This window comes from Takifugu flavidus, chromosome 22, assembly GCF_003711565.1.
Source record: "Takifugu flavidus isolate HTHZ2018 chromosome 22, ASM371156v2, whole genome shotgun sequence".
NCBI lineage: Eukaryota > Metazoa > Chordata > Actinopteri > Tetraodontiformes > Tetraodontidae > Takifugu > Takifugu flavidus.
This window is the reverse complement of record NC_079541.1, coordinates 7,900,133-7,914,233: the sequence shown is the minus strand read 5'-3', so window position 1 is coordinate 7,914,233 and position 14,101 is coordinate 7,900,133. Positions and strand designations below refer to the sequence as shown.

Here is a 14,101-nt window from a genome sequence, read left to right as displayed (position 1 = left end):
TGAGGAAACAGTGATTGAAATGATATATTGAGCTGTAATGAGATTTGATTCACACAATTTAACCTCTGGACGTCTCACCTGGAGTTTGAGGAAAACAGATGAAAAAGTTTACAGATGTGAGTCTTTTCTTTCTCCATCCACTCTAACAGGTGGACGTCTGGCCTTTGGCGAGGGGCGTGTCCATGTGTTCTGAACAAGTCATATGCATTTGAATTACCAATGAGTTTCACAGAATAGTTACTATGACTACCAGCAATCTGATATCTGTAGACTATGTGTCTGTGTGTGTTTGCCGTGTGTGTGCGTGTGTGTGTGTGTGTGTGTGTGTGTGTGTGTGTGTGAGCCTCTTGCTGCCCTCTCTTTGACTTACTGACCCATCATGTGTTGTCATGGAAACATCTCTCTCTCCATGAAAGTCTTTATTTGGAGTCAGGGTTGATCATGTGACCACATTGCTACATGACTTGTTTTAACTACTAGCTCGTGAAATCACCATCGCTTAAAACACAGGTTTGTGTCTTGGTGTGGTCGGATCAACGGGGCAGGTTAATGAGCCGTTTCTGTTTCTCGATGCCACCGCCACCATTTTGTTTGTGTTGTGCCATTAAACACCCGCCTCCTCCATGGCTAAATGGACAAATTAGGATAGCGGTTTTAGCGGTGACCTAAAATCACGCTGATAGTAAGGGAGAGGTTGTTAATTTGATTAATGATTAATGAGCTGAGGAGGAGATTATTAAGCAGTGGCGCCAGATTCGGTCAGCCTCTGACCTTTGACCCCTCTGGCCCAGCCTGATGCTAAATATCGTTACTTCTTTGGTAGTAACAAATATCCACTGAGCATATAGCATCAAACTGGTGACATTGCTATCATATAGTGTTAAATACACTGAAATAGAAGTAAAAAAACAACAAATTAAATATTTAATTTAATTTTTTTTAATTTTAAATTTAATTTGTTATTCAAAATTTCAGAACACGTCTTTTAAAACACAGTTCTGGGGTTCCACAATAACAACAAAGGTCCGCGAGCGCTGATATTTGGTGGTTAACCTCGGCTAACGTCTTCAAGTTCTTGCTATCAGAGACAGAACTGGTTCAGCCAGCAGCAACACACACGCGCGCACACACACACACACACACACATACACATGAGCAGAACAATGACATCTTCATAATTAGTGCGATCATTAGCCCGGAGGCAGCTCGGACAATGGAGGATTAGGTTCTAAGTGGATTAAATCTCTCTGATGACATCGTCGTCTCTTTCTGCTCCAGTTCATATGAAGCTCCAGGTTAAATCTGATTTCACACCATCAACTTCATTGTTGTGGCTGTGAACTTTATTGTTCTTGAAGGTTCTGAAATTAAAAACTGTAATTCATTTAAGGAATAAATCCTTTTAACGGCAGCAACCCTGAAATCTCAATAGTTTTCAAAGTTTCAGATATTAAACACACCATGTTTGAGTGAGCTGTAGAATATTGCTAATCAGACTTTAATGCTTTAAACGGGTGTTGACTGGATTTTAATAGTTGATTTTTTAAAAAAAAGATTTCCTCCTTAATCTTCAATTGGTTAAAAACATTACATTTTCTGAAATAGACTAAAGACTAATGAGACTAAAGAATATTTTAGGGTAGTTTTACAGTGTAGCACTCCTCCCGTTCCTTGGGGGTGAACGTTCTGATCCCAGCGCTGATGAGTTTCAGCTCCGGTTTTACTGGCTGCAGGAACCGATTAATGAGCAGATTAATTCCAATCTGTGAACGAGGCTCATTCATCTCACTCCCATTTCCACATCGTTGGAATTCACAGAGACTTTATGAATGTTATTGTTCTAAAGATGAAAGGAACCCACCAACCTGTGCTACGAGACATTTAGCACTTATAACCAAGACAAACGATTTGTTTTTGCCTTGTCAGCTCTGCTCATTTATGTTCAAACCTCAGCGTTTCTTCGGACATCTGTCTGGATGAACAGACTGAGCCTGATATTCTGGAGTCGGGGTTGATGAAGATTTCTTCCTTAAGGTTCTTCTTAAAGTTTGCTCTTGAATGTTCTTCCTGAAGGTTCTTCCTTTCTCCTCAAGATTCTTCCTGAAGTTTGCTCCTGAAGGCTATTTCTGAAGGTTCTTCCTGAAGTTTCCCGGCACTCTGTAGATGTTTTATCTCAGCAGCACAGCTGAGAAGCTGAAGATCAGAGAGATTTTGCCAGGTCAAAGGCTCAAACACAGCCGTCCAGTCATCTGACGGAGAAAACAGATGGAAAAACGGCCGAGCGATTCACGTGACAAAGACGTGATGAGAAATGAACAGATGGAGGAAAAGAAAGAGAGAACACAGGAATGAACAAAGCAGATGGAGAAAGATGAGTGAGAGAATGACCGACGGCGCCACAGCAACCCAACATCTGTTTGGCTGGACTTACATCAGAGAGGAGGCGTGGTCTTCTGTCTCCAGCAAGGCCATCGCCATGGAGCTAAGACCTGTTTGGGCAGTCAGATGTTTCTGATTCCAGCAGAAGAGATGCCAACATCATCTGTGTGATGTCAGAGAACGGCAGCCCATCAGAGATCATGGAGAACCTCCGATGGATGCTGATGCTGGAACTTCTTGTCAATAATGTTTATCTATTGAAGCCCCCTCGGACATGATGGCACCACCATTTTAACATTTGCCAGCTGGACGGGTCATCCTTCTGGTCACTGCCACAGGAAATGACTACGTCCAACAGGAACACGCAAAAGGAAGTGACAAGTGACCATCAGGATCTGCCAATAGAGGGAACCTGACGTTCTACCTGCCTTTTCATTATCACCTTTTAAAGGTCATTTCTGCTGTAGAATATTTCTCAGCTCTCATCACTGCAGGGAAATCCAGGCTTCTGATTGGCTGGGCTGGACCCTCGCCAAGCCAGCGAGCTGCTCCCCCAGGCGGTCTGATGGCCACTGTCCTCTGAGTCTCCTCTACACACTCACACACACATGGAAGGCCATAAATTGGTAGCAGAAGATGACCGTGATGAGGAAAAACATGGCTGATATCACATCAGTCATGCTACAAACAGGTTTACGGATCCATCACTAATTGACTCATCATCACCACCTGGTGGAGGGATCAATGTTCCAATGATCTGCTTCAACCTGAACTGTCTCAGATCAATGACCTTCATCACCATCTCTGACAACAGTAGGAACCTGAGGAGAAGGAACCTGAGGAACAGCTGGAAAATAATTTAAGCATTTCGTTAGCTGTAACATAAACTAAAACATAAACTGTGGTCTTGATCAATTAAGAGTGCGTGAAGTTGTCTGTTATGGCAACACTTGACATGTTTGTCTTGGAAAGATCCTGAAGATAATTCATCTGCAACAGCGCCTCCTCCTGCATGAAGCTCACAGAAGAAGATGGTTTATGTCTGAATCATTAAAGTTGGAAAGAGTTGGCGTTTAAAATGGCAGCGAATCACAGAAACGTGTGTGTTGTTGGACGACTGGCTGCTTTTACGGATCATCTCTGAAGTCACCTCAGAGGAGGAACCATCCAACACGGCGTGATTCACGCTTCCTGTGAAGGTGCCAGTGAACCTGATCCTCCTCCCAGTCACAACCAGAAAACCAGGCGTCGTATTTTTAGCGACTTTCGTCGCTGCAGTTTCTGGAAGAGGACAGTTCCACCCAGAACCTTCACCGAGGGCTCCGTCAGGAACTCCTGAGGAACTTTTCATGACAAATGAGAACAAATTCTTTCTCATTCTTTTGTTCTATGTTGCAAAAATTTACAGGCGCAACTGCTATAATGCAACAACTGATTCTGGAAAGACGCTTTTAAAAATTCATGTTTCTTAAATGTTTGTGGTGGATGCTCCGTCACAGTTGCTATGTGAACCAGTTCAGGTTGGTTCCACTTCTGATGGAAAATAATCAAAGAGAGTCAAAGAGAAAGAGAATTTAATTTAGCTGTAATAGACTGTGTGTGTGTGTGCGCGCGTGAGTGTGTGTGTGTGTGTGTAAGAGCTTCCGGAAATGATTAATTTCATTTTAATCTAAATGTCTGTTGAGAATGTCTCATCTGCATATTCCACCTTAAACTGAAACGGCCTCATTAACATTTCCGCCTTAAGGTGAACTGATCTTATATTAATCACACACACACACAAGTACACACACACACGCACACACATGCCAGAGCCGACCAATCAGTTCAGCCCTCTGAGCCGCAGTCATGTCGGCCAATCATGATGAGGCCTGTGAGCAAACGCTGACGCGTGATTGGTTGTTTGATTCTCTTTAACACAAAAACACATTTTTGACCCACAGAACACAATCCTGTCTGAAATTTATGAGATAATTAACACCAACAGAATGAGGCTCCTCTTCTCTTTTACTGGAGTTCAATTCTCAGATTCCTGATGGAAAAATATAAAAACATCAGAAAAAACGTTTCCAATGTTTCTGCCAAATCACTGATGATTTCAACTTAATATACTGCGGCAAACACTGAAATATGAACTCTGTGTCACCGAGGAATGAGCAGACGAATAGACAATTATAACAAACGACTGAGTAAGTGTGTGCCTGTGTGTGTGTGTGTGTGTGTGTGTGTGAGAGAGAGAGAGAGAGAGAGACTCTTCTCTCCAGCTGCTGTAAAACTGGGACAGAACTGAGAAAAATCAGAGATTTTAGTCAACAGCAGCTGTTTTTATATCTGCAGGCAACAACAGTCTGTCTGACTGAATGTCTGTCTGACTGACTGTCTGTCTTTGTCTGCTCTTTTTCTTTGAAATATGTCCATTGTGTCACTTCCTGAATTGCTGTTTTCTTTTTGAAGAGTGTGATGGCTGAATCGGTCACCTGATGATTGACAGCTGTCACCAGATAACGACTAATGGCTGAAGCTGAACAAACACAAATGGGTTCCGTTGCTCGGGTTTAAAATGAGACTCAGTCTCAATGTGTCCTGTGAGGTCCTCTGTGTCCTCTGCTCTCTCCAGACTGGAGTGAGCCTGTCTCTACTGGCTGAGCTGGTTCAGGACCAGTTCACATGCTGGCGAATCATTTAGCGAAGCTGAATTTTCCTTCTGCTACAGTGAGCGAATTCTTATTTTTAGATTTTGTCTGTTGTGACGTCTCAGAGCATTAACAATGATGAAGCATGCTAACCGCTAGTCTTTAGCATCGTGTCAGGTTCTGATGTAACAGAAATTTTTAATGAAGTGAGCAGGAGAAGCTGAGGAGCTGTGGGCAGCAGATTGATGTTCTGGCGTCTCTCAGTTGAGCCTATTTTCAGTCATTCATGGATGCTCTGCAGCCAATGAGGAATCACCCTCAGGACAGCTAAAACTGCTTCATGCACAAAGTGATGAATCAGGACCTCACATGCTCCAGAGTCCCAAAAGAGATGTTCAGAAAAAGAAAAAAAAAAGCTAGATGGGGCTCAGGTGCAGCTAATCGCTAACCGGCTGACTCCAGGCAACAATATGTTTAATGACTGCATCACTCAAAGCATGATGGGAAATGAAACATTCTTACAGACATCAACTCAGTCAGTTTCAACCATCATCATCGTTGTCACCCATCACCTTCAGGCTGCATCTCAGATCGTCTCTGGGTTAAAATCCTCATGAATCCACTGAGGAAGCTGCAGTTTCTTACTCAGACTGTTTGATTGATAATTGTGTGTTGTGGTTTTCAGACCTGTTGGCGGTGCCCAAACATCCGTATGCTGCCATGGAGAACTGGGGCCTGAGCGTCTTTGTGGAGCAGAAGATCCTGCTGGATGCTGAGGTGTCCTCCTCATCCTATCAGATGGAGCTGACCATGGTGGTCGTCCACGAAATCTGCCATCAGGTATAGAAATCTGGCTGAAGTATGAAATTCATGATAAAAACACATCACAGAGCCAGCAGGGTGGCAGCAGACTATCGGTATCATGAGGTTTTAAAGTATTGATGAAAGAGCAGCAGGCCTGACACAGAGCCCTGTGGGACACCGACAGGTAGCTGTTGCAAGATAACGAGCTAAAATCGACACCGCCAAATGGTTTTCCCTCATCAAAGGTCAGACGATGTTTGACTTTCTTGTTTTGACAGTTTTGGCTTTAACAGTGGACCCCCCCCCCTCCCATCCACACACACACACATTAAATATGATGATGAAAACATCTTCAGCTGGAAAGACAGCAGCAGTTACATGTGGTGACAGAGTGAAATCTGATTGGAATAAACTCGCTGTCGCTGAGCCTCAACCTGCTGCTGCAAATCCAAACACAAAAAGAGCCCCGGCGAAAAATAAACACTCAAATGATCCGCTTGTACACGCACCAATTCTGACACAAGTGTGTGCTTGTGCGTGAGTGTGTGTTACAGAGTTCCTCAGGCAGCAGAGGAGATGATCCTGTTTTTACAGTACCACATCAACTACGTGACAAGCAGACAAATGCAACCAAGCGGAAGAAAATTTAACATTTTGAGTCAGCGCAGACACGGAGCCGGAGAGGGCGAGCGAGCTTGAACGGCACAGATAAATGTAGAGTGAGGGAGAGACAGTGAAAATGATGGAGAGACAAAGAGGCGAAGCAATGACTTGAGGGAGAGAAAGATCCAAGCCGACGGGTGATCAAAGCAAGTTTGAGAGGGTGAATAAGAGAGTGCTGTAAAAAAATCTAAACCTACCGTATTTTCTAGACTATATGTCACTCCGGAGTTTAAGTCGCACTTGCCAAAAAATGTATAATAAAGAAGAAAAATAGATATATAAGTTGCACTGGACTATAAGTCGCATTTTGGGGGAAAATTTATTTGATAAAATCCGAGACCAAGAACATACATTTCATCTTGAAAGGCAATTAGCATGGATTAGCAATAGGGTTACGGTATGCTAACATAACAAATTCAGCCACATGACCCACAACGAACTGAGTAAATGTTTGCTAACGTAAATTTGTTTGTTAACGTAACATATTAACAGTTATTCAGATAACTATAGCATAAAGAACACCGCTTCTTCTTCTGCGTCGCTAAAGGAACTCGTTCCTCAGGTACACGTGCATAGAGCGCCCTCTTGTGGTTGTCAGTGTGAAAATAACGAACATGTGAAATTCTGTAATCATGTATTTATTTAACATATAAGTCGTTCCGGAGTACAAGTCGCACCCCCTGGCAAACTATGAAAAAAAGCGCGACTTATAGTCTGGAAAATACGGTACTCATTTCTGGGGATTCAATTTAAAATAAACCTGCAGCTCTCTCGTACTTTTCTGTTAATTAGCACAGAACAGAAGGCCAGGTGACTTTATGAGTGAAAGGAGGAGTCAGTTAATTTCTCTGTTCCACACCCTGTGCTGTAGGTGGCGCTGTGATGGAAAGGGGAGAAGAAAGTATGAGGAAAGGGCTCATTAAAACACATTCTCCTGAGCTCTCCTGCTGATAATGTGAGGAAACATCTCAGCTGCTCCATCATGACCTGATACTGCTGCTAGACCACATCTGTTTGTCCTGCAGCCTCTGGCAGCAGGGTGACGCTCTGGATCAGCTCAGTAAGGACTCCCTGCTGGGACCAGATGGTCCAGAAACACAGGGGGAGAGTTTGTTTTTGTACATTCTCCCCCTTCTTGCAGGTTGAAAGAGGTCTGAAAGAGGAGCCCTTCGTCATGATTGTTGATGAAGTTGTTGGCAGGGCTGGAGATCAGCTGCTGACCCTCAGACAGACATCGGAACCTTCCAAATGCTGCCTCCCCTGGGCTCCTAACAGGGTTTCAGCCTCAGTTGCTCTGTTGCTGCTACGGACAACTTGTCTTGTGACCTTTTCTGCGTTTACTGATGAGATCAGTTCAGAAAAGTTTCAGTTTCTCATAGATTCTATGACATAGAACATCGACCAGGAGAACATCTGCTAAAGCTGCAGAAATGGCAAACCAAGTTGTTTTTAATAAACCTGCAGCTGTGATGAATGAACGGAGCTGTGAGCAACATGCAACTGACAATTCTCAAAACACACGCGCGCACACAGACCCACACACACACACCCTCTGCTGTGGATCATTTATTACTGCAGAAATGGTCTGACTTGAGTATCTTATGAAGCTCAGAGCCATAAATCTTCATTCTTCTTCCCTCTGATTCGATTTTCTTCTTCTTTTGTTCACCTTCTGTTCCGCTCTGATGGTTCCTCTCTGGGTCTGGGTTCAACTCTGTTGCTTCAGTTAATTTTGATTGTTGCTGGAGATCTGGTCATGTGATCTGATCCTAATCAGGCTTCTGTATCCAGTTTATAAAATAATTCAGACTGGTATTTTCAAACTAATATTTAGAATTTTCCGCTTCAAGGAAACACAAAGCTTCAGAAACCCAATCATTAACTGGTAAATAACTGTGTGTAAATGGAATTTGTGTGTGTGTGTGTGTTATGCTGAACATTATCCACTCCTGAAACTAGCCCTAAATATGCGTCTGGCTGAATCAGATGGTTGTTTGTTCCGTTGTTCCTGTTGACATCCACGTTCAGAGAGGAGAGAAGGAGTGTTAAAAGCATTTTAATGATTTGTTGGTGAGTCAGAAGATGAGTGGAGGAATGAGCCTGAAGTGTAGAAGGTGGGAGTGGAGTCAAGTGCAGGCGGCGTGGAGGCAGCGATGTTGGGAGTGATGCTGAGAGGCGAGGTGATGAACCTGGGGGGGCGGATCTAAGCTACAGCGGCACAGAGAGAGATTAACTCACCAACTGAGGTCTGGGAGCCTCCCCCCCCACAGCCGAGGGACCAGCCAAATTCAAATCTGGGCGATCGCAGAGCGTTGGCGATGAGTAATGGACTCCTGGAACACACACGCACACGTGTGCAGCATGGAGGGAACACCGGGAGATAATTATGTATTTAAACAGAACGACACTGGTATCAATTATCACCAGGCTGCTGTCAGAACTACCACACACACACTCCATCAGTATTAATGCGCTGCTGAAAATAGTCCGCACACTCACCAGGTTCTATCGTGATTCATCATGATCAGGAACAGCAGCAGCTGCTCTTTAATCAATAAAACTTCATCATCGCTTATTAAAAAATTACTCGCCACAGCAATACTACCGTCGACCACGGTTGTACGCACGTTTGGCAGATGATAAATGAACCCAAACCAACCGTGTTAGACCTGCAGAACCTCAACCAGCTGGTTCTGGCGACTGCCTAGCTTGGATCATTTCCTACGATGAGTGCAGCGACCGATGGGCGGCTTGCATGACGCACGACTACGTACAGAACATCCAGACGCCAAGAACGCCAGACCAGAACCATTTTAGAATAAAGGAGTCTTACACTTCTTTGGGAGAAAACAGGTGACGCTTCAAGCTGAAACACCAAACAGACATAAAGTGTGACTGTTCCAGCTGACAGTCCAGGCTGGTTCTGTTCAGAGCGAACGTCTGACGACAGGAAGATGAATATTCATCAGCTGGGTCAGTCTGAGGAGAACAGATCAAAGGCACAGAGCTGCTTTGTTCTGAGGTAGAGACAGACAAGAAGAAAGAGGTGAAGGAAGACTTTAAAGGTGTTGTTGTGGACGCTGGTTTTGTTTTTTAATTCACTGCCGCAGCAGAATTCAACTTCCCTCAGCCAGAAATTCTATAAATAAACCATACCAGCAGGCTGCCATTATCTCCACTGACCCGACTCTAGTTTTCACAGAACCACGATGTGTCCTCTGGAGAACCTACAGCCAGGAACTCCCCGATACCATCGCTGGTTTAATTGGATTTTTATAAAAGTCAACAGAAGCACAACAACCCCCCTCCCGAGATCATCTGGGTGAAATGACCAGGGACGGAAGTGCTGAGAGAGAGACGTCCTTCCTTCTGGTGATCGTTTCAGCAATTTTAACCGCATTTTGTTGCTCCGATCACTTTTAAAGTTGAACCTGTGCCGACCGGTATGCGTCCACCAGTCACATGACTCCTGCTGGAGGTTCATGCTAACAGAGACGGGGCGGCCTGAAACCTGAAACACCAACGGCCAGAAAAGCAGAGTCAACCAGGAGCTCAGATTCCAGTCAAGCCAGTCCAGGAAACAGTCAGCGGGTCAATGGTTTCCAGCAAAGCCTCAATTGGAATATGAATAAAAACTGATCTCAGAGAGCTCCTCCAGTCTTGGCGACTTTTGCGACTGAAGCAACTTCTCGAACTTCACTGGCAGCGTCGTCTTCCTGAGTGCGAGTGTTGCTCATCCTCGGGGAGTTGAACCAGCGCCTGATTAGTCAGGCAGCAGCCCAACAGGCCGCCAGCTCCCACAGGGTCCCACAGAGTCCCAACACGGCCGAGCTGCCAGCGAGAAGTTAGGCAGCTCAATTCAACAGTTTCATCTCCCTCAGTGGCGTTTAGGAGCTGAAGATTCAAACAGTTTCATTTTCAAAAATTAAAGTAACCTGAGGTGAAACCAGCTGGAGATGGTTCTGTCTGTCAGCCTGAGTAGCTAAATAATGATAATCAGGCTGTTTTTGTCCTGATTTTCCCTCTTCCCAACCAAGGATGGCAAAAGACTGATTATCGTTTCCAGATTGACGGTGGCGGAGGGATGGACCACGATTAATGAAAACGTGAGCAGCTGAAGAACATATCTGAGTCAGGAACAGTTTTACGGATGCTGAAGAGCTGAAGTGTGTGTTAATTAAATCTGCAGCTTATGGATGCGTGCATAACGATTTCCAGATGTGGAAACGTAGAAGAAAGTTGTTTTCTTTTATCCTCCGATGCAGAAAAAGAAACAGCTGAGTGAAACTAGCCGAGCATAAAACCAACTCCAGCACGGAAAAAACCATCCCGCTGAAGACGAACGTGAATGAACACAATATGTATGCGTGTTTCTACTCCTTCAGAGGCACCGAGTCCATGCTGTGAGGGCCACTTTAAATATCTAATAAAGTTCAGAAAGGAGCCTGACTGGTCCTGGCAGTGCAGCCTGTACATGAACACTCACGCACGCTAACACACACAGTCACACACTCTCCGAAGTGTGTTTGATGCCGGTTTAAAGTGAATTTCCTTTAAGATCAGCCAGCCTCTCTGCTGCAGAGGGAACATTCACAACAAAGCTGGCAGCAACTTTTGTTCCCGAACGCTCCTGCTCTTATTCGAGTTGCGTTGCCAGGAAACAAAACAGCTGCTTCTGTTTCTCTGGCGGCCCAAAGTTTCCCCGTCAGTACAGTCGATTGTAGTTTCAGAGAGGACGCGCCGTCCAATCAGCACCCTGCTGAGGCTGATGGATGGAAACTACCACCTCTGTGCTCTTACTGCTGTTACTGGTTCAGGTCATCAAATTAGCTGACTTAATGTAGGTGCCATAACAGGTCAAAAGGTCAATTTTTCAGGTCAGATCAGGGGAAGTCTTTATAGTCAAGCAGCAGTCTTCAGCCAGATGGTGGCGCCTTCTGTGACTTCAATACAATTGAGCCTTTTGTTGATGTCCTGTTTGTCTTTGACATGTTTTCCATCATTCCCAGTATAACCAGAGCCTCTACCTTGTTTCTTGCAGTGGTTTGGCGATCTGGTGACTCCAGTCTGGTGGGAAGACGTCTGGTTAAAAGAAGGTTTCGCTCATTTCTTCGAATATGTCGGTACTGACTTCCTGTTTCCAAAGTGGAACATGGTGAGTAAATGTTGGGGATGAGGATAAAAGCACGGATGAAGGTCAGCTGAGGTTCTCATGAGTGCGGTGATGTAAAAGGTTACATCAAGTCAGGCTGCTATCTTGTACATTTGAAGGGAAATTACTCCGATTATTATCAGTTTCTGTCACTTCTCACGAGCGGGCGCTGGACTATCAGATCTGGTTCGTACGCTCCTTCTATATTTGACATCCAGAAGAAGCTGGAAAGATGTGATCGCATGACCACAGCAGCAGGGAGAAGAAACCATAAACTTTAGGACCATCTGTCGCTCGCTTTCATCTTTATTTAAATCTTTATGTAACTCATGTTCAGCTCCCGTTTCCTGAAGAGGAGGAGGAGGCCGTGAACTCTTCCTCCTCGCAGTCATCCTCCTCTTCATCACATTGCAGCAGGAATTTCTTCTTCTCTGCCTGAATTTGATGAAAACTCCCACGCTGACTGACAGGAACGCCGTGGCACACACACGTCGTTTCTACAGGAAACACCTTATCTCAGTCACACACTCGCTCTGTTCCTAAATCCCCATTTCTGCTTTCTGGAAGGCTGGATCCTCCAACAGAAACAAAGTGTTTCTGCAGCAGCAAAGATGAAGGAGGAAAAAAAATGCTACATGCAAATGGCTACGATTCTCTGGTGACTGTAATTAAATAGTAATAAAAACAGGCCATCCCACAATGTTTTTTTTAGCTGTTGAGAACTGCAGGACTGCTCTGGTTCCACTAGAGAACAGTCAGAAATGTCGCTCTGTCTGGTTCTGTCAAAGTCGATTGGATCTAATCTGAAGCTGCAGAGAAACGACGCTGTTTGTTCGCCTTTCGGTTGTTGTGACATCATAACGGTGTTGGAGGGAAGACTGTGAGGTTCCATTAGGAAATCTGTCCATCATCTGGGTCTGAGGAGTGGGGGTGGGGGGAGGGGGTGGTGAAGGATGGAGGAGGCAGGCAGAACGTTCAACAGCTGCTCCAGAACGTAGCCCCGTCCCTCCATCTGTGTGGGAGGGCGTGTTTACACTGACTGCGGCCTGTTAGCTGCACATCCACACGGCGTCCATCTGCTCAACGATGACCAGATGGACCCCCACCTCCTCCCCCCACCTCTCTGTGTGAATTAAAGTGTCTCCTAATTAGAGCTGATGTCTCATTTACTCTGTTTTTCCTCCAAGAGTCATTTTCTCCAAATGAGTCAGTTAAACAATTAACTAACAATTAACTAATTAGGTTGTTCCACTCCTGTGTGTGAGAGAGTGTGTGTGCACGTGAGTGTGTTTACACAGGACTTAATCTGGTCCTTTTTGGAGGAGAAATTTCATTTTATTGCAAAGATCTCATCTCACTTGTTCTTCTTGACCGCTTTACCCCTTTTCGGGGTCACAGGGAGGGTACACGATGGGCAAAGGCAGGGTTCACCTCTGGACGAGTCTCCAGCTCATCGCAGGGCCCTATAATGAGCATTTGTGGGTTCAGTACCTTGCTCAAGGGTACCTCAGCAGTGCTCTGAAGGTGTTCTGACACCTTCCCCTACTACCTTTCATGTTTCGTCTTCACGGGGGTTCAAACCAACCCTCCGCTTCTCAGCCCAGTTCCCACCAGCCTGAGCTACCACCACCATGAACATTCTATTTATCTCAAAAACAGTTAGACTGACCCCTGCAGCGCAGCTCATAAGCCCCACCCCCTCCCTTCTGGAAGACAGAATATTTACAGCAGATGCGCTTGCTGGCCGGCTAATCGCATCAAAACTTGTTTCTATAGCAGAATTTAAATGATGAATGAATTCATTTCAATGAAATTAAATCATGTCTGGCCTACTTTCAATAATAAATGAGACATTTGCAGAAGGAGGAAGAGCATTTCTCTGGGTTCCAAAGTAGATGGAGGAGATGGAGCATGTGCTCAGGTGTTATGATGGTCCTCATAGATGAGATGGTGGGGGATGAAACGCCGGCAGCCCCTGAAGTGTGAACATGAAGCCTGACTCTGATGTTAATGATCTGTTTGGGCTCTATAAGTGTCTTAACAGTGAAGGAGCTGAAAGCTTCAGTCAACTCTGCTCACACGTCATCTTTCTTTCATGAATCTGAATAACGTCCAATGGGAGCCAAGGAGCTTCAGTACAGAGATGTTTAAACAGCTTGAAGGATACAAAGCTGAGAATTTTTGCTCAAAGGTTACACTAAACCTGAAGGAAAACGCTCATCAGGAAGACGCCTGATCCAACGGTCCAGGCATTAGCCAGATCTAATCAGACACTGCGTTCATGTGCTTAATTAATGACTGAGTTAATCAGCCAGAGTCGTAACAGGAGGCGATTCATCAACAGTGCATCTCCACAGTAAACACTGTAATACGTTGCTTAGTCTCAGCCACAGTTCCCTGGATTTAGCCCAATTCCAGTGCTCGGAATAAAGGCTCAGGAGGAAATATTCCTCCTTCCTAGAATGTATGC

The 14,101-nt window shown here is 44.9% G+C and overlaps 1 protein-coding gene across 1 annotated transcript in view; it reads left to right on the top strand.

Moving 5' to 3' along the window:
- The window catches only part of LOC130519206 (thyrotropin-releasing hormone-degrading ectoenzyme-like), a 47,239-nt gene that overhangs the window by 17,723 nt on the left and 15,415 nt on the right, over positions 1-14,101 (top strand). Inside the window, exons 6-7 of the mRNA XM_057022406.1 lie at positions 5,698-5,852; positions 11,521-11,634. Coding sequence (XP_056878386.1) covers positions 5,698-5,852; positions 11,521-11,634 — 269 coding nt within the window. The remainder of the gene's footprint in view (positions 1-5,697; positions 5,853-11,520; positions 11,635-14,101) is intronic.